Source organism: Diplotaxodon limnothrissa, linkage group LG5, assembly GCF_057381915.1.
Source record: "Diplotaxodon limnothrissa isolate DT_005_m linkage group LG5, D_limnothrissa_male_GT1.1, whole genome shotgun sequence".
Classification (NCBI taxonomy): Eukaryota; Metazoa; Chordata; class Actinopteri; order Cichliformes; family Cichlidae; genus Diplotaxodon; species Diplotaxodon limnothrissa.
Genome location: NC_140600.1, coordinates 39,105,439 through 39,126,691, shown reverse-complemented (window position 1 = coordinate 39,126,691; position 21,253 = coordinate 39,105,439). Strand labels below are relative to the sequence as shown.

The 21,253-nt window shown below is 39.8% G+C and overlaps 1 protein-coding gene across 1 annotated transcript; it reads right to left on the bottom strand.

Annotated features, from left to right (window-relative positions):
* Positions 1 to 264: 264 nt before the first annotated feature.
* Positions 265 to 4,895, bottom strand: LOC146632874 (V-set domain-containing T-cell activation inhibitor 1-like). Its single transcript, XM_085353582.1, has 4 exons — positions 4,801 to 4,895; positions 3,334 to 3,651; positions 1,029 to 1,295; positions 265 to 416 (listed from the first exon to the last, which is right to left on the bottom strand). Exons 1-4 carry the CDS (start codon positions 4,874 to 4,876, stop codon positions 265 to 267), a joined length of 813 nt encoding a protein of 270 aa, XP_085209708.1. The 5' UTR covers positions 4,877 to 4,895.
* Between the last annotated feature and the right edge of the window lie 16,358 nt (positions 4,896 to 21,253).

Sequence of the window (21,253 nt, the reverse complement as noted above, 5' to 3'; positions counted from 1 at the left end):
GTCCGCTTATCCCCAAGGCCAGACGGCAGGTCCCATTTCACTGCAGGGCAACTTGCATGTGACAAATAAATAACAAAAATTTTTCAAGTGAAATTTCTCTCCACTTGACAAAAACAAAACAAAAACAAAACAAAAAACAACAACAACAAAAAAAAGTATGAAATACAAAGCCTTCAGGTGCTTAACTGAGTTGGTACTTCAGCACAATAAAATTTAACCTGACATAGCTTATGTTCAGGTTTTCTGACACCATCATAAAGGTGTTCATTCACAGCAGAGGGGTGCCATAGGTATGAGGAGGACTGGGCACTGAGGCTGCTCCTGCTGCTGTTTGGCAAAGCTCAGGAGGCGCTTCTCAGCCCGCTCACAGCAGCAAGGAGAGGCTTTAAAGATGTCCGCCACATGGTAGTGGACCGCTTAGGCCAGGGGTGGGGACCTCCAGGCCTGAAGAGTCAGTGTCCTGCAAGTTTTACATATCACCCTGGGTCAACACACCTGAATGTAATGATTAGTTCAGGCAATTTTCATTGGAAGATAAGGTGCTTGTATTACTCCTTTCTTCAATCTCAAAGTTACTTGTCAAGTGGCAAGGACTCTTTTTGGTCACCTAGCTAGTGGATGACATTGACAATGAAGTGGTATGTTGAAAAGCTCCTGGACCAGTTAGATACTGCTTGTTTTTTCACAACGCTAGATTTAGCCAAGTGCTACTCGCAGATTTCCTTGTCTGCAGAGTCCAAGAAAAACAAACTGCCTTCTCCATTCCGTACGGGTTGTACCAATTGGCCACACTTCAGACACTTCTGCTTGTTAGGAGCACCAGTCACTATCCAGCATCTCATGAACTGGGTGCTGCGTCTACACACTGTTGCCTACCTGAATGACATCAGCGACCATGTGGTGCTATTGGTGTGCGGATCGATAGTGAAATATCAATTCCTCCGAAACCAGTTATTTATGTTCTAGAATATGTTAATTTTTTCATAAATTATCTTCAATGTTTCACTGAAGAATTATCCACCACTCACCTTCATGCACACAAATCTTTGAAGAAATCTGATGCCAGATGTTCATCTGTGTGGTTACACAGCGATAGCAGCCGGACTTTGGCGCAGTAGCTTGGATGATTATGTGGAAGCGATCTTGTTCTTGTCGGTCCTGCAGCGTTTTAGAAGGAAGAGTTTTGTTGTCACTGTCCCACCACTCAACTGTAGGTTTAGGATAAGCACCTGGAACTTCACACTCCAACTCCCCTTTTTTTTCAAGTATTGTGACATACGGCTTTGGAGCAGCACCTGTGAACACATCACAGACAACAAATATAATACAGTGTTAACAATGTAACAATGTGACTTGTAATACTCAATTGTTTCTCAGTGCATTAACAAGTTAAAATGTGTTTAAAAGCAAAGATAAGCAGAGTGCTCCAGCATTGTTTAACATGACTGTAAAGTTTGTACTGCAAACAACATCTGTAACTTGTAAACAGATGAGTTTGGACACATTTTCACATAGAAAGAGAAAATACTGCGTTACAGCAGTTAGTTAAAATAACCACTACCACCAACAAAAAAACAAACAAAAACAAAACACTAACACTGAACAAATATAGCTACATTCATGTTAAAATGTTCACCTTCTGTCAGATCTGGCAAAACCAACCACTAAGCTGGTACTGTAAAAAATAAAATAGAATCAATAAATAAAATAAAAAGACTAACAAGAGGTGTCTATAGAGAGTTTATAGTTCTCCTTTTGGCAAAGCAAATGGGCTTCACACAAAAAGTATTCAGACTATGATTCTGTTTGCTAAATAAATCATGAAACTGTGTGCACCAAACATAAAGATGAAAAAAAAAATGCAGTAAGTATAATTTAATGTGATATTTCAACATTAAATTTGATTATGTCACCCAAATACAAGTTAAATCATCAAACAGCTTTTAACATGTATGCAAACAAAATGCAAACTGAGGAAACATTTCACTAGAGTTTCATTTATCTTAAGCATAAATACTAATTGTATTTTATATTAGTAAAACAGCAGGGCAAATATCTGAAAGGTATTCTTTGCAATAAATATCTTTCAACAGCATGCCAGCATTGTTCCCAGAAAATTCATAAACTTGATTCCACACTCAAAACATTATAATTTCAGGCTACTGAAGAGTTGAAGTAAACTGAAAAAGTGCTTGATTATATGTAGCGTGTAACATTGTTTTCCACTGGGCTGTGTGCAGGTGGGCCTTAGTCTGATTTACAGTTATTGACTATGAAACAGTTATTGTGACATAAAAATTTCAAAACACATCATTGCTTTAAAAACAGACTAAAAATAATAAAACTAACACAGATAATCTTTAGATACTCTGTTTTTAAGCTGCTGTATGTCTTTACCAATTAATAATGAGTCCACATATACACACGAGGATGTAAAAGTCAGTGACATAATCACAAACAGGACTCACCTGGGATGTTTCGGACCTTTAATATGGGCTCTGAAAGGAAAACAGCACATATGTTAACGGTGACTCTGGTTTCATCAATTTAACAGTTAGATAAAACTGATGAAAATAAACTCAAAAGTGTTAACCTGCTATATTAGAGAGAGATTTTAATTTCATTTTGTGAAGGTAGCTACAGGACCAGCATGCGCATAGGAAGGTCTCTTGGTACGTTTAAAATGTAGCTCCTAGGGGCTATTATTAACCTCTTTTTTAAGGAAAGGTGGGTAGGAGATAAAGAGAATAGAAAAAAAGAGCAAAACAGAAAAGGCGTGTGCTGACATTGGTAACAACCTTACATTAATTTCTAAACAATTGTGAACAGATGTGGTTTTGTGTCTGGCCCTACGGCATATAAATTTGTCAGATTTTCCTTTTCAGGAAGAGAATATTTAAACAAATCACACAAATGTGAATTAAAACCTCTGTGGGACACAATTTACTGCAAACTGCACAAAACCATGTCTTCTCCCGGTTGCGTTTTCTTTTTAGGAGATGTTACAAGATCAGATGGTGCAGTACCAAAACTCTGTCCTAAAACTCTTCACTCAGTCGCACTGAGTGTTTAGAGGAGACCCCCACTTATTTCTGCTCATCAATAATACTAGGATTTTACTCAAACAGAGTAGAAATGAACTGAACTGAGTTGTTGTTTTCTCAGTAGCAGGCAAACAGCAAGTGATTTCTCTCTCTGAATCTTTGTAAATAAATTATAGTCCAGTCTTCAAAGATCACCCTGCGATTGCAGTATAGGAAAAATTTCCTCCATCCATCAATTTTTCTAGATGATTATAAAAAATATAATCAGGTCATTTTAAAAAGCACTCACCAACAACAAGCTCAACGTGGAATTTTTTTATTCCTGACAAAAGGCACGTGTAGTTTCCTTTGTCCTCCCGCATAGTTTTATTTATTTTTATGGAGGCATTGCCGTGCTTGAGCTCTTCTGGAAAATGTGAGACTCGACCTCTGAACTGCTCATTTTGATCTGTGAGGACATTATTGTGATGGGCACCATTATTATACGTGAACACCTGAACTGTGCCTTCTTTCTTCCAGTCAAACAGCATTGACTCAATGTTCTCATTGGTGCTGAGGGAACAGGGTAAAATGGCATCATCATCTTCTTTCACAATCACAGATGTCACTGAAACACAAAACACGAATTAAACAGTGAGCTCATGCACAGAGTAATGAGGATACACCGAAAGTCAAGCATGGGAAGATAACTGGTTTAAAGCAAAGCTTTTCAAACTTTTTTTTTGTCATGTTTCAGAAGCTAAAAAAATTAAAGGTTGGTTTTTATAAATAATGAACATTAAAAATTCAAGTTCAGTTTTAGAGAACACAATATCATCTGCAAACTCTCCGTTTTTGTCTGTACAAAAATCACATTTATTTGCTTTAGCTCCCCTTCACATTGCTCCTATGTGTGGTTAATTATTCAATCAATCTTTATTTATAAAGCACTTTTCATACAAAAAATGTAGCACAAAGTGCTTTACATAGTTAAAAGCAGCCCACCCCACCCTCCAACTCACTCCCCACACTCTCATTAACATAAATGATGTGAATACACACATATCTCCCCCCCCCCCCCCCCCCCCACACACACACACACACACACATGCACACTTAAAGAGTAAAAATTGGGCTGGGTTCACATGAGCCAAGTGAGGAAACACTATAACAGGGAGCCGTCTGCACCGAGAGCCGGTCACAGACCGCAGCCTCCAGGCTGGGCACACAGCAGGAGGGAGGCCAAGGAGCCCCCCAGCCAGGCTGAGAGGACCCCCAGAGACCCAGCAGCCACAGTCGATCACAGCCCCGGTGCAGAGAGCCCCCCTCCGAGGAGAATATTCTCTATTCTATGAGTCATTTTATTGTTGTCGACCCACTTTAAGAGAACATAAAACTTTAGATGCATTAAAAAAAATCGCATTCAGACACAAACAAACGTCACACCGTGTCAGCAGGATGAAAGCAGAAATGTGTTTACAGGAAGCGGCGCACCTGAGGTTAAAACACATCAGGATGGAATAATGAGCATCTCTGATAACGGATCATAAGCACTAAAGAGAATAGTTTCGTTTCATTGTTGAAGATGCTGCACATTAATCTGCCCTCTCATTGTTTTACTCTAAAACGCGGCTGCGTTAAAAGCTGATGTAGGTGTAGACTCCGCAGTCATCCACCCACTAACGCAGCAGCCTGAGCAGCGTTAAAGCTCCATCCGCTGCTGTGAAACGTGACTGCGCCTGCACTGATTATCACTCTAAATCAATGAGTTTCTTACCGGATTCAGCAGCAAACGTCCGTCCGGACAAAGTCAGGAAACAGAAGCTCAGAAACAGAAGTGGTGGAAGCTCCATGTCTGCAGAAACCCTCTGAGGATCAAAGGTTACAGCATCTCTTTAATAAAACGGAGCTCGGAGCCACTCCTCTTAGCGCACTGACGCACTCCAAAACACTTTTGAGTTTCTATTCTCTTAAAGCAGTAAACCATAACTGCACTTCCGGTGTGATATGTCGCAACATCAGCGCCTTTTAGATTGAACTTGTTTAACAGCGACAATTACACAGAAACGCGGAGAGAAGAAAGATTAATGAGCAGAGATGGCAGATTATTGTAAAAAGGTTAGGCTGAGGTAAAGAGAAAGGACGCTCCCACCACGGAATCTGCAGCCTTTACAGGGAGTGCAGAATTATTAGGCAAATGAGTATTTTGTCCACATCAGAATCAGAATCAGAATCGTGTTTATTGGCCAAGTATATGTGCAGACACATACAGGGAATTTGGTTCCGGTAGATGGTGGCTCTCAAGCACAGCAATGTAAATCTCACACACACACACACACACACACACACACACACACACACACACACACACACACACACACACACACACACACACACACACGTGTCTATATATACACATTACACATACATACACAAAGCTGTGTAAACCAACTATAAATAACGAATCTAAACTTATATACATAAAATACAGAAATGAATGAGGTGGAATGAATACTACAAAATGTACATAAGGTGCAGCTGCAGTCTGGCAGTGGGAGCAGTGTGACAGGTCAACTGTTAAGAAGGGAGATGGCGAGTGGAAAGAAACTGTTCCTGTGTCGGGTGGTCCTGGTCTGCAGGCTTCTGTACCGTCTGCCAGAGGGCAGCAGATCAAAAAGTCTGTGTCCAGGGTGTGAGGGGTCTGCGATGATTTTCCCTGCCCGTTTCCTGGTTCTTGAGAGGTACAGATCCTGGATGGAGGGCAGGGGGGCGCCGATGATCCTTTCTGCTGCCCGTACAGTCCGCTGCAGTCTGCTCCTGTCCTGTTTTGTGGCTGCTCCATACCAGACTGTGATGGAGGAGCACAGGACAGACTCAAAGACCGCAGTGTAGAACTGGATCAGCAGCTCCTGTGGAAGACTGTACTTCCCCAGTTGTCTCAGGAAGTACATCCTCTGCTGGGTCTTTTTGAGGATGGGGTTGATGTTGGTCTCCCACTTCAGGTCCTGGGAGATGGTTGTACCCAGGAACTTGAAGGTCTTCACAGTTGACACAGGGCTGTCTGATATGGTGAGGGGGAGCAGAGTTGAGGGATGTCTCCTGAGGTCCACTGTCATCTCTACAGTCTTAAGAGTGTTCAGCTCCAGATTGTGCTGACTGCACCAGAGTACCAGCCGCTCAACTTCCTGCCGGTATGCAGACACATCATCCTCTTCATGCATGTTGTCTTACTCCAAGCTGTATAGGCTCGAAAGCCTACTACCAATTAAGCATATTAGGTGATGTGCATCTCTGTAATGAGAAGGTGTGGTCTAATGACATCAACACCCTATATCAGGTGTGCATAATTATTAGGCAACGTCCTTTCCTTTGGCAAAATGGGGCAAAAGAAGGACTTGACAGGCTCAGAAAAGTCAAAAATAGTGAGATATCTTGCAGAGGGATGCAGCAGTCTCAAAATTGCAAAGCTTCTGAAGCGTGATCATCGAACAATCAAGCGTTTCATTCAAAATAGTCAACAGGGTCGCAAGAAGCGTGTGGAAAAACCAAGGCGCCAAATAACTGCCCATGAACTGAGAAAAGTCAAGCGTGCAGCTGCCAAGATGCCACTTGCCACCAGTTTGGCCATATTTCAGAGCTGCAACATCACTGGAGTGCCCAAAAGCACAAGGTGTGCAATACTCAGAGACATGGCCAAGGTAAGAAAGGCTGAAAGACGACCACCACTGAACAAGACACACAAGCTGAAATGTCAAGACTGGGCCAAGAAATATCTCAAGACTGGTTTTTCTAAGGTTTTATGGACTGATGAAATGAGAGTGAGTCTTGATGGGCCAGATGGATGGGCCCGTGGCTGGATTGGTAAAGGGCAGAGAGCTCCAGTCCGACTCAGACGCCAGCAAGGTGGAGGTGGAGTACTGGTTTGGGCTGGTATCATCAAAGATGAGCTTGTGGGGCCTTTTCGGGTTGAGGATGGAGTCAAGCTCAACTCCCAGTCCTACTGCCAGTTTCTGGAAGACACCTTCTTCAAGCAGTGGTACAGGAAGAAGTCTGCATCCTTCAAGAAAAAAACATGATTTTCATGCAGGACAATGCTCCATCACACGCGTCCAAGTACTCCACAGCGTGGCTGGCAAGAAAGGGTATAAAAGAAGAAAAACTAATGACATGGCCGCCTTGTTCACCTGATCTGAACCCCATTGAGAACCTGTGGTCCATCATCAAATGTGAGATTTACAAGGAGGGAAAACAGTACACCTCTCTGAACAGTGTCTGGGAGGCTGTGGTTGCTGCTGCACGCAATGTTGATGGTGAACAGATCAAAACACTGACAGAATCCATGGATGGCAGGCTTTTGAGTGTCCTTGCAAAGAAAGGTGGCTATATTGGTGGCTGATTTGTTTTTGTTTTGTTTTTGAATGTCAGAAATGTATATTTGTGAATGTGGAGATGTTATATTGGTTTCACTGGTAAAAATAAATCATTGAAATGGGTATATATTTGTTTTTTGTTAAGTTGCCTAATAATTATGCACAGTAATAGTCACCTGCACACACAGATATCCCCCTAAAATAGCTAAAACTAAAAACAAACTAAAAACTTTGTATTTAGAAATAATAGTACCAACTGTGACACTGGCGTGGCACCCCCTGATGGACGGCGCCCTTAGCATTTGCCTATACGGCCTATGCCACGGGCTGGCCCTGGTTAAACTTGTGCTTTTGTAACGTTCAGTATGGCGGAAGATACAGGTTGCATGCCCCGTTGGAAAACTTTATTTCAATTTATTTGCATTTGTTTAATCCGAACAAGGAAAATGAGAACCAAAGTCCGAGTTGCAGAAAACTCTCGCGACTCCCATTTATCCCCAAACCTTAGATAAGTCAACAGGAAACCCCCCGTCTTTCTCCAAAAAGACGGGGGGTTGCACACAACAAATCCCCCCTAGAATTACTTGATAGGGACCACTCTATTCCCAAAACTTAGGGCAAAAAGTCCTGAAAAAATACTTAGTCTTTTTTCTCAAATTCAGCGCCCCGCGGCTCACACCTATGGTGGCCCCTAAAGACAAAGCATGTACAAACTCCAAAACAAGTACAAAATACAAAACACTTGCAAACTCCAAAACACAACGGAAGTGCTCCAGGACGCTAGGGGCAGTGTTGAGCTCGATTTGCAAAATAAACGGCAAGTTTGTCTGTATGGGACGGTCTGGTCTCCGTCGTGCTGCCCAGGTTGCCTAGCAACCATGATACTAACCGCTGGAAACGTGTCATACAACTTTGTTTGACAGAAATGAAGGAGAACATATTTTGTTCATTTGTTTGTTTGTTTCTACATGAGCTTTGTGTGATTTGATAAGTATCTGAGGCTGAGACCACAGGACAGTAAAACATGATTGTTGGGCTTCATTTTTGTACTGAACAGTTATTTCAAGATTAGTTAGTAAATAACAATTAGCTCATGTTGTTCATGAGACTAAAGTCATATCACTTTGGTAATGTAAATATAATATGGCCAATATTATAGTTATTATATTAATCATTATTAGCTATTACAGCAGTGAACATTAACTCTGTGTCAAATACTGAGCTTCAGTACAGATTCAAGTTGCAGTTATTTATATGTCTTACCACCTTAAATCTTCACTCAAAGACAAGTGTCTTTGACAGTGCATATATAGGTGTATCATATATAAGAGACAAATGTTGTTCCTTCAGTATGTTGGCATTACTAAATTTGGCTCATTGCTTACATATATTTATAAAAAGAAAATGTACGAGCTGTGATAACTGTTTCTGATAAAATGAAGAGTAGACTGATATATGAAATATTCCTTTATTGGGTGAGAAAATCAGACCATGTCATAACTGCTTTAAGTCATACAGAATAGATATCAGAGCCTTAAACAGGCTGACTTCTGCTAAATGGGTCAAACTGGGCAGAAAGTCTACAAACACATAACATCCTTATAGAATATGATGTAACACTATAGATCAACTTAGCTCAGAATATATAAAGCATATAAACAATTACAGCAATGTGATGCAACAAACACAGCAGCTACTGATCCAAAATCCTCAAAGCTTCATAGAACTGAAACCAACATTTATTTTTAGCTCCATTCTGCTGCTGATACAGACTTTAGGTTTCTGAACATTAAACTTGTTGCTGCCTTTCATAGTGTGTAACTTGAAGGCCCTGAGTACTTCCTCCCACACTGGAAACACTGGGATGATCACATTATTTGAACATTACCTAATAAGACTGATTCAGCACAGACAGTTATGTTAAACTTTCCTAGCAGTCCTTCACAAACAGGGAACAGTCTGTCTATTCTCTCCATCTGTCAGCTGCTGCTGGATCTTCCTCCTCCTCTTCCTCACACACTGCTGAGTTTGTCCTGGTGGATCATCAGGGGTGCAAAGCCTCACAGATGATGTGCAGCAGTGGGTCCCTCAGTCTGTCCTCACTCTGGACACTTGCAGTCGTCACACATGGAAATGAAATGTGTGATAAGCTGCAGGATTCAAACACAAGTGTAACTTATAAACACACGTTCATACTTTTATTCCACAATCAGAGAGAAAGAAACAGAGAGAGTGCAGGACAGACAGACAGGTGACAGTCTCAGGATGTCAGTGGTGTGTGACATTTTTAAATACGATGAAGGAATACAAGACAGTCATAAGGAGTTTCATAGAGCTACGTGCACGGGTGAGTAATCAGGTGATACTCACACCGAGGCATTGCAGTCAGATTTATTTATACCAAGAGACAGTTGCATAGCATTTCCTGTTTTTCAAGCTTACTTATCAGCATGTGTGTGTGTTCTGTGTGTGTGTGTGTGTACGTGACAGGATGTAATGGCATGTGATACAAAAATATATGAACATTTTAATACATTTGAAAGCTTTATAATGGAGGTATGTTTTAATAATAGACATCTGCAGTTTAAACTTAAAAGTTACTCCTATCACAGGTGTACACACTGCTACAAACAGGAGGATTTAGTGTTTGTGTTATTACGAGTGCTAAACAAGAAGAGTTCCAGATGGTGCAGTGGACACATGTGTGACTGCTGTGATTAAAGCATCTTTCTTACAGCTTAACGAGTGAACCGTCAGCTCGTTCAAACACACGTTAAAGTCCGTTTGGCTCGACACCACCGAACAGAGGCAGCAATATAACACAGCTAACATTAACAGTGCAGTGAATCCTGCTTGTGCTGTGATATTCAGGACTGCAAACCGAGCAGCATCACTGACTTTCTGCTTGTTGTGTTTGTGGATATATGACTGACTTTAATTATCCATCAAATCATCACAATCACATTCTCTGTAAGATTAAGGTCAACTATCGAACGGCGTATATTTTGAAGTAAAGGCTTTAAAACCAAGTTAGTACAAACATTGCTAATGTCACATAACTTTCCCGACATGTGGCCAACAGCAATGTTCTTCATTATTAAACATTTGTGCATAAATAAGTAACATAATACTCAGTACTTACTTTTGAAAAGTACATAGTTTTACAAGAGGCATACAAGCACTGTGGAAAAAGTAATCGTGTGTAAGTCCTCTAAAACTGTTTTTGTGAACACTTTGCTCCCTACATTATACTTTGAAAATGGGATACATGTAATGTGTTCATCAAAGAACATGATTTTTTTAAAAACGTTTATTCTTTCGCTTTTAAAGTATGTCAGATTATCATAAAACACTTATTTGTATGTTATAATGTTTTTCTTACACCGTGTGTAATTTTTATAAAAATCTTTTTTTTGTTGTATCAATGTGTGATTATCTATCTTTGATTAATAAAATATTTAATCTTGTATTTGTGTACTTTGAGGTTATTAAAAAAAGATTGTGACATATTGCACTGATAAACACAGATGGCTGAAAGACATGTTTGATGGAAAAAAGGAAACAGGTGTTTTGCTGCTAAACTTTGAGGTTCTACGTTTAAATAAGAAAATACATAGAGGAAACTAGCAGCCCCAAATCTGTAGGTAAAACATGGAAACTTCACAGCAGTCATACTTGTTCATACATAGTTGCATTTATTCTTTGTTACGATACTTTACTGCTCCAATGAAACAACAAGATCTCATTTTAAAGTGCATTATTTGCCATCCTGCCATCTCATTTGCCAAGTTCTCTTAATATCTTAGAGCTATTTCCAGGGGCAAGAATGTTGATGTTAGATTCTGTTTTAAATCAGCTTGTGATCTTAAAGTCACTCTCATAGCAGAGTAATGTGCAACAGTTGTAATATCATTTAAATTTCCAAACTGTCCTTTTCTCCAGTCAGGGTTATGGTGAAATTTAACTTGTTCTTTTGTGTAATTGCACATGGCCCATCACAGGACCCCTTAGTAAGCTGTACAGCAGAAGTTTCAATTCACTTTCATCTATGCATCAGTCACCTGGTAGCGAGACTGTTAGTCACACAAATGGTGGACAAAAAGTAATTTTCCAATGTACCGGTAGAACAAATTGAATGACTCAATTAACATTTATGGTTTTATTTATTATTATTATTACACATTTTTTTTCAGTCCTCTTACATCTATGGCAAGGTGTGTGTGGACTCTATGGGTGGGGACTGTACCTTAACTGTGAAGCTCACATTTTTAACACAATCTTTGTGTGCATTCCTTACATAATACCAGTATGGCAACGAGTTTATGACTTATCTGTTTTTCTTTTCTCAAAGAAAAGACAGAAAACTTCACAATATGTGAAGTTACAGCACAGTTTCTCCAAATGTGTGCTTCTTTTTTTCAGTCAGGGGGCTTTTCAGAGCATCTACATTAGCTCAGGTAATAAAAGTGCAATCACTAAGAGTACTTTAACATTTGAGGTTCCGATCGAGTCTTGCTTAGATGATGTGAACTATTTCAAAGACCTGTTTTTTTCTTCTTCTTTTTTTAAATTATGCATCAAACTTATGCAAATCAGTTGTAATTTATTTGAACAAATGAAGGGACAAGCAACTCCTTTTTACCTTCTGTGATGCATTTACTTCTTACGCATTAAACTAGAGTTAATGGTGTCAGAGGTAACGTGTCTCATGTTACCATCTTGTATTTCTAAAACCCAGCCTCAGTGTTCACCCTGTAGACTCTTGGATGGAATCACCATTGATCTAGATAATCAATAATTTCATCACGACATCTTTAACGTGTTACGTTTTTCTTGTTTTTATGTTTTACATAAAAAACTTCAAATTTCTATATTTTTAAAATGAAAGTGTCATGTAAAGGTATCTTTCTTTAATGATGTTGGTGCAGCGATCTCAAATACTAATTTTTTTATGGTCAAACTATGTGATTTTCCAAATGTGTGTGTGTGTGGAGTAAAATTACCTTCTTCTTATGATGTTGTCACCGTGAATCATTCAGGATTAACAACACAAATTGTTTCGATATAACTTACAATTCTCAGACGTTACCGCTAGTTTTACAAACACAATCTTCTTCAGGTCTGTTTATGTAGCTTTTATGAAACTGATTTCCATAGTACAAGTAGCATTTAATTTTTCTTTGCTCTCCAGTATAAATACAAGAATTTGCAGGCTTTATTGAATTTATGTATTGATCATTTATGTATTGGTCACATTGTTTATTGGTAATGCTTTTAGGTCACTGTTTTAGCATGTTTTCCTCATACTCCATTCAAACAGTTAGACAGGTGGTGGGGGTCTGGTAAGGAAGTTGGGGGGAAGCAGACAACTCCACAGGAAGAGTCTTTTTGTCTTTTCTCCACTGTAAGAGATAGCAAGGCAGTGTGAAACTTTCTTTGGGCGAAAGACCAAAGGTGTGAAAACAGCTGTGTACTGACTTTTGTTCCTGTAGGAGGTATTTAACTGAGAGCCATGCTAGGCTCAGTGAGAGACTCTGCTCACCCTCTGCCCCAGCGATGGCAGTCCCTCACCAAGCTTGATTTCTGTTCTTTGTCTTGATTAAAGAATGTTAGCTACCGCTCATCGCTTGTCTGCAGGCTTTATTAAATGGAAAACTTCCACAACAACCTCTAAACAGTGGTTTATGGCTTTTTATCAGCTGCAACACATGTAACACTTGGATGTTAGATTCTTTTACCAGTCAGTGTTGTTAGCCCCAACCCCCAGGCTCCAGGTGTCTGAGCTCTAACCCTGGCTGCCAAATGTCCCCCTGAGGCCTTTGTGCCTTTTACCACCAGACTAAGTTTGTAGTCCTATCTACTAATATTATAATTTTTTTTTTTTTAATAATAGCACAAGGTTCAGTTAGGTTACTACTTTGACTTCCTCAATTTGAGCACATTTCTGACCCGATAATTTATCAAACTTTTTACTCAAGTGTTTTTGACACTAACAGCTGTACCTCTACTTAAGTAAAACATTGTCTGCACTTTTGCCACTTCAGTTGCCACTTTCTCTGGAGTTTGTACAATTTTTACATTCACATTTTCAAGGGTTTATGTGTTATCCTTGATCACAGTTCTAAATAAGTTAACTTTGCTTGACATAAAAGTAGCCCAAAAAAGACAAATATACGTCCAGTTCTTTTTTACTCCAAACCTACTGATCAGAAAACATTATGTGATGCTGGACGTTTTCATCCTATCATCCTATCCACCTCCAAAACAAGTTTACCTGTAAGCCAACACATTAGACTTAAACAAATTTGTGAAATTCCTGAACAATACTGTATGCTTTGTGCAGTAGCAGTAGTACTAGAACTAGTACTAGTAGTCCTAGTATTGTGCAGCAACCAGGCTTCAAGAGTGATCACTCTTCTGGCTTGCAAATGGTGAAAACATGTCACAGTCTTAGCTGCAAATCAGAAATGTTGGTAAATTTAAAAAAGGAGTTTAAACTTCAGGTTTGACATAGACACAGACTTTATTAATGCCACACTCAGGAGATTCACATGTTATGCGAGCACAACGGTCAGTAAGAAAAAGTGAATCAGAGATACATTACAAAATACAAAAATTGAAAATAAATAGTGGACAAATTTAAAACAAGCAAAACACCTATGCAAGAGTAACTACTAATGATTTACAAATACTTGTCGTATACAGCCAATACACTCAGAGAATTTTAGCATATCAGTATAAAGCTCTCTGTAATTCCTGGACAGTTCATGAAATAATTTAAAATTAAATCTGCATTTCGGTTAACTTTTTTTAAATAACAGGTTTATGTCTTAGATCTACGGATACAGCTAAAACACTCTGCTTGTATAATGCTGTATTCTCTCCCAGCTTACCCTTTTCTCACAACAGGGTGATTCCAAAAGTACGAGTCAATAAAGCATAAACATTATCCCAAAAAAAACCAACAACCCATCGGCCCATAAAAACGAAAAATCAGCATCAGCCCACCGGGTGATTTTTCTTTTTTATGGGCCGATGATTTTTTTTTTTTTTTTGTAACGGTATAAACAATGAGAGGTGGTGGATTGCCCAGATGCTGGGAGATGTGTAAAAATAACTCAGTTGTTTGGTGGTGGCTATTGCGGAGCTTCCACAGATTCAGTAACATTAGCACGTGGTGGAGGCCAGCAGATGCAACACGCTGGCAGGTGGATGACGGAAAGGCAGGAGGAGCAGAGACCCGAGGCGGTGAACTGAACTTCAGGTAAGAAGTTATGACCTGCAGTCTGTCTGAGTCAGATATAAACCAAGTTTAGGTGGAGTTTATTTTCGTTGTGCTGACTTTTTACAGTCAGTTACAATAACTCGTACTGCGTGCTAGCTAGCATGACGAAGTTTCTATACAGCTGGGTGGGTGCTTTGATGTTACTGATAGTGAACTTTATTTTATTCATAAGGTTAGTTAGTAGAGTCGCCAAACGCCCCTTAAAAACGGAATCGTCTCGTATTCAGAGAAAATATTGCGCATTTCTTATTGAGGTGAAAAGGAACAGTTTGTCCTGGACTTCAGCTAGAATGGAAAAAAAAGACACAAAGCTGCAGTTATTCTGCGTCTTTACGCTGTCAGCTGCCTCTTCTTCTCTCATTCAATCATGAAACTGATCAATGATCAGCTGATCGGTATTTCTGACACAAGTCCCGTCTCTCGTTTGTTTATCACCCACTTTGTGCCAGAAAGAGGAAACCAGGGGATGTTGTGTTAAACAACAGCAGCACATTTAAGCTTGATCAGCTGATGTTAGAATTCATTTAATATCAATTTCTAGTATCAGCTGATGTTTGCTGGAGCCACAGCAGTAAAGCTGCTGGTCATGATGTCAGTTTGGTTAGCAGAGGTGGAAAGAGTACTCAAAATTTGTACTCAAGTACAAGTACTGTTACACTGGTTAAGTTGTACTCAATTACAAGTAAAGGTACTGGTGTTAAAAAAAATACTCTTGAAAAGTACTTTTCTCAAAAACTACTCAAAGTATGAATTACTTTTTAACAGACTGACGTTTTATTCTGTCGTCAACAGCAGGCATTCGACTCAATTCACCAGTATAAATATTTATGTTCAAAGCACATTTCTCAGATGAACAAGGTATAGAAAGGTAACTTGTTTTGTAAATAAATGTAGATATAAAAGGAGGAATTTTGTTTGTTAAAACAATGACAAAAATGTTTCTGAACATGCGTAGAACCGTTTAAACTTTTCCCCATACACTGAACAACAGGCAGGTAAGTGTCTTAAACGCTTAGCGTTTTTGTCACACTTTACTTTCTGAACCTTTTGTTCAGTTTCAGCAAGAGCTGGTTTTCTAAATTAACAGAGGCAATCCGACTTGGTTTGGCTGTGAAGAGTAGACCAGCACAGCTAAAAAGTCGTTCACACGCAGCAGAAGCAGGCAGAGCTGTGTTCAGTTTAAGAGAGAGGTTTTTGATACCTGAGAAGGAGTGCAGCAGCTCCGTGGTGTCTGTGGCACAAGAAAGGTAACCATCAAGCTCAACTGCACTTTGCAGCCTTCTGGAGCTTGGTCTGGAGAGGAATTCATCTTCATCAGATGACTCTCTTTGCTGATCCTCACTCTCATGCTCCGTTGTTTCAAGATGTTGTTTGATGTATGTCAAGGCTGTAATTGCAAGTAGATAACACAATTTTGTTATTTAAATTTCAGTGATTATTCCTGAACACAAATTTAAAATCGGCAAATTCTCAAAAAGAATTGTTTAGTATTCAGGACAGACCATCAATAACTTACAACGTATTAGGTGAAATACTCACTTAGGCATGTGTTCAAATGTAAAAATACACAAAAATGGGATCACATGAATCCTTACCAGCCTCTGTTACATCTGCTCTGTCAGTCCAGGAAGTCTTGAACTTGGGTAAGAGGACTGCAGCTGCAGCCAACTCTGGATCCTCCATCATCGCTCCAAAACGCTTTTGAAGGCCATTTTGCAGGGCTCTGATGAGTGGCACGCATGTTTTGCTTGATGTCTCCAGCCTGCTAAGTTTGGACAGTAGTTGTTGGACTACTGGCAGGAGCCATCCCATAAAGGAAGTGGACTCAGACTGAAGGATGTTCGAAGCTTTCACCAGTGGCTTCGTGGTGGTATAGTACTCCCTTAGGAATGCAACTTCTGCAGGACTCAACCTGTAAGGCACAACAACAAAACCCACCATGACTATAATAGGGATCTTCTGATTTAATATTAAGAGTCTGCTCACGTTTTTAACCATCCATTAAGGAAAATTCACAAAATTGGCAATTGGTAGGTGTCCAATTTTACTCACATTTTCACCTTGAACTCCTCACAAATACTCCTGATGGCATCTTCCCCCTTCTCATCAATGATGCGTATTATCCTTTCAATGGCAAGGTAGGTTGAATTCCATCGTGTTGCATTGGGACGAATGATCTGTAGCTCACACTTGTCCTCTACCACTTCATTAGCCAAATGAGATCGGCCAGTTTTGTTCCAAATGGCCTGGCATTTTGCAAAGGTTGCACGGGAGAGCCTCTTGTAGGTTTCATTCATGCTCTCTACTAGGGCAGCATCAGATGTAGCCACAAGGTTTAGCAGGTGACATGCACATCGCTGATGAGGCGGGAGTTGATACTCCAAACCAGAGTCTTCATCAAGAATTGCACTTGCCTCATGGTAGTCCCTATGGTCAGTCAGGTCAATAGTTTCTGGGTCTGCTTCATCTTCAGCTTCATCTGCATCATTTTGTGCCCCAAACATATGGAAGGCCTTGACAAAGTTGGATCCCCTATCAGTTGTGGTTCTTACAACTTTGGCTCTAATCTTGTATTGGCAATGGATATCATCAAGCGCACCATCAAGCATGTCAAATGTGTGAGACCCTCTCGATCTTTTGCACGCTAGTGCTGCAGATCTTCTTTCCAGGGACTCTTCCTCTATCCAATGGCATGTGACTCCAAGGTAACTTTTCTGATGAGCTGACCAACAATCAGTAGTGGTAGCAACAAATTTGACTTTATCCAATGCTGCAACCAAAGTCATCTTCATGTGATCAGCAGCTTCATAGATTCTGGCATGGACAGTGGGTCTGGAGATGACTTTGGCTTGAAGTTGTAATGTGGTAACCAATTCTTTGAAAGATGGCTGTTCTACCACTGCAAATGGCTGTAGACCCTCACATATGAAATTGATGACAAGCTTGTCAAGAGTTGCTTGTGGAACATGTTTGTTTGCAGCTCTCAACATCCGGTCTGGTAACTTGGCTTGTGTATTTGCTGAGAGCTTGTTTGGTGTGGCTGTGGACTTTCGCTTTTTTTTAAATATAGGCCAGCTGATTGTAGGCCTGTGAGTTTTAAATGACTACAAGTTTAATTTATTGTAATGACGGTGGTTATCCAAATAATAAGCTAAAACATTCCTACGAATTGTAGCTCAATTATGCATGCACACACACGTACGTTAGCTAGCTCCGTCTTATTTTAATATCAGGCTAACCAATGGCGGTGACAATATCTTAGCCAAACTAATAACCTTAACACACATGAAAAATAAGAAAGCAATATCATACACGTATAGTTGTAAAACCTCTTACCTCAATGTGTTTTTTTAGATTAGATGCTGAAGTCTTGTAAGCTGAAATGACTGTAGAGGTCAAACAAAGTTTGCACTGCATCTGTACGCTGTCTCCTTTTCTCCCTCTGTACACGAAAAATTCCTCCAGGTACGGCCACGGGCACGCGTCCTCCGTCTTTTCTACGTCATTTTCACGGTTGAAAGTGTTGTCCTCTGTCTCCATTTTGGCTTCTTTGTCTCCAAATCTTCCGTCTATAAAGTAGTTTATACTCCACCATTTAGCACCTCTAGACACCTGTGCCTGCTGCTGCAGCGGAGTTTATTCTTTGCTTATGTCTTAAATCGACGTGGTCACGATCGCACGGCCTTATTGGCTGCAAAAATGCAGATGAAAGGTTTGAATAATAATTCAAATTGTGGGCGTACTCAGTAGCGACTTTTGATTTTATAAGTAGCGAAGTAGATTACATGGTGTAAGTTTTACTCAAGTATGAGTAAAATTACACACTTGAAAAATTACTCATAAAAGTACAAGTACCCAAAAAATCTACTTAATTACAGTAACGTGAGTATTTGTAATTCGTTACTTCCACCCCTGGTGGTGAGAGGGAAACATGAAGATGTCCTTACTGAATCATCAGAGCTGAACAGGTGATGGAGAAACAGGTTTACCTTTTAGGTGACATGAATGAGTTGAAGGGAAGTTATGAACTGTTTCTGAGAGACAAATAACACCAGGATCCTTTTTTATGTAGCTTTTTGCAATTTATTGCTAATGCAATTACATGGCAAATTGACTTCCGAGGAAATTTTAGATGGCATCATCAGAAAGGTTGCCAAACCCTGACCTAATGTATATGCACAAGTCGAGGAGCATGTCAGGTTACATTTCACTGTGTGTTATACCTGTATAACTATGCATGTGACGAATAAAGAACCTTGTACCTTAAATATATTCTGCAGTACAGCGGTTCCTTGTTTATCGCAGGAGTTATGTTCTAAAAATAACCTGCAATAGGTGAAATCCGTGAAGGAGCCAACTTTATTTTTTAACCATCGTAGAAAATTAAGTCCAGTATTACAGAATGAAACCGAAGTCACCCGCGGCTGCCTTTTTCGGTGCAAAACGTTTCACTGACATTGGTGTGTTTGTTGGGGAGAAAACTTAGAGACATACAGTACAGCACTTCAGAGTCACACTGCTAGCGATCGAAGATTTGTGTAAATTTTACAAGCTGAAAGCATTCTGTACAGTACAGGAGACACAAGATGAGATTGATTGACATTGGTATACAGCCAATCCGTACACATGACACAATGCGCTGTTAAATAAAAGCATGCAAAACTGCACAAAAAAATCCGCAAAACAGTGATGCCGTGAAAGGTGAACCGTGTTATAGTGCGGGACCACTATAGCTCAAAAATGGAAGAAAACCGCAAATCAACATATGAACATTACCTGATGCCGTCGAAGTGAAGAAAAGTTGCAGATAGACCATTTCTAAGGTCAAATGGTGGCGAGTCCCAGATTTAAGTCCTAGGGGGGAACTCCCTGTGATTCTCTAACTAATCACACTAATCACGCCACGGTGTGAAAACGGATGTAGGTCACAATCAGCCAAGGTTTCGGGTGAACCCGCTTTGAAAGCTAGCCCCACCATATCATGTGACTTCATGTGACTTAGAACTGGAGAAACTTGTCTGATGAAAGGTAAAATGTCTTCAAGCAACTTAAAGAAGTCCAGACACTTTTCTTTCCAAGCTCTTTAAAATACCATGACCTGGATGACTGAGAACCTTCACAGATATTATTTACTGTTATTTATGCATGTGTTGGCTGTTGATGTGGTTTCCCTGCTGTATTGTTTTTGCTTGTTTTTTTTTTCAGCAGGTGATGAAGCAGATTTTCAGTGTTTTTTTCTCTCTCCCTCACTCTTTATCCCTCTTCTTCTCTTATTTTTCCTCCCTCTCCTTCTATCAACCTTCACTGTAACTTATCTTCTTTCTTCTTTTCTGACCCACGGTCTGGTCTGTTCTGATTGTAATAACTCAAAATCAAAAAATTCTAATAAAAATCTAATAAAATGTATATGAATATCAAGTGACCAGTATAGCAAAAAATGTAATCATCCACTTGGGAAAATAAATCTGTTGGGCATTTTTCTTGGTCTTCAGACAATAATTCTGTGGCAGTAAGGACAGACCCGACCACACTTCAGCACTTTTCATCTTTATTGACACTCAGTTGCTGTCACACTCTCAGTCGGCTGCAGCTCCGCAGCTCACAGCCTGACACATTCCAACAACAACAAGTACAACAGTCAGCACAGGCTTTTTAGCCAGCGAGGCATGATTGCAGATGCTGCTCACACATCTGCGCACGCACACACACACACACACACACACACACACACACACACACACACACACACACACACACACACACACACACACACACACACACACACACCCCTCATTTAAAGGTTGAGTCATGGTCAAGGTGAGGTGCTGTGACTTGTTTTAAACATATTCCCTGGCTGCTTGTAATCCTGCAGGAAGGAAAACAAAATTATTTTAAATAAATGTGGAAATGTTTAAGAATGTGATAAAGAATTTGTTATTGTCTGCTAATCATGATTGTTGAAATAACACATTATCAAAACTTACCGTTAATATAGTTACATACTCTAGTTCTAAGTAAATACAGGAGAACTAACACAAAAAGAACACAAAAGACAAAAGTAGCAATGACCCATCCAACAGGGAACTCTGAAACAGAAGAAAAAAACACTGATGTAACCCTCAGCCTGTGAAGGGATGTCATGAGCAGACCTCAGGTTTCAACAGCAAGCTCAGTGATGTCAACATGGATCTAACTTCCTGTTTTCTCCTGCGCGTCTCCACAGCTACCAGGCTGGTTTCTGCTATGAGCAGTGAGGATGATGATGCTGGAGCTTCCTCCATCAGAAGGATGTTTGAATCTTTGTGCTGTTGCTCAGAGACTCCTTCTTTCCTCTTGCTAAACCTCCATTCCTTAAAATTAATTCTAAGAAAATGTTTTTATTGCTCTGCTTTTACAGTGGGATACAAAAGTTTGGGCAACCTTGTTAATAGTCATTATTTTCCTGTATAAATCGATGGTTGTTACAATAAAACAATTACACACACACAGTGATATTTGAGAAGTGAAATGACATTTATTGGATTTACAGAAAGTGTGCAATAATTGTTTAAACAAAGTCAGGCAGGTGCATAAAT

What these genes read in the sequence shown, in the direction of transcription:
- LOC146632874 (XM_085353582.1), bottom strand. Translation starts at nt 4,876, where the DNA reads ATGGAGCTTCCACCACTTCTGTTTCTGAGCTTCTGTTTCCTGACTTTG. An exon ending in GACGTTTGCTGCTGAATCCG is followed by an intron (nt 3,652 to 4,800) that starts GTAAGAAACTCA and finishes TTTGTGTTTCAG; the next exon opens with TGACATCTGTGATTGTGAAA. An exon ending in AAAGATTTGTGTGCATGAAG is followed by an intron (nt 417 to 1,028) that starts GTGAGTGGTGGA and finishes CCCTGGCCTAAG; the next exon opens with CGGTCCACTACCATGTGGCG.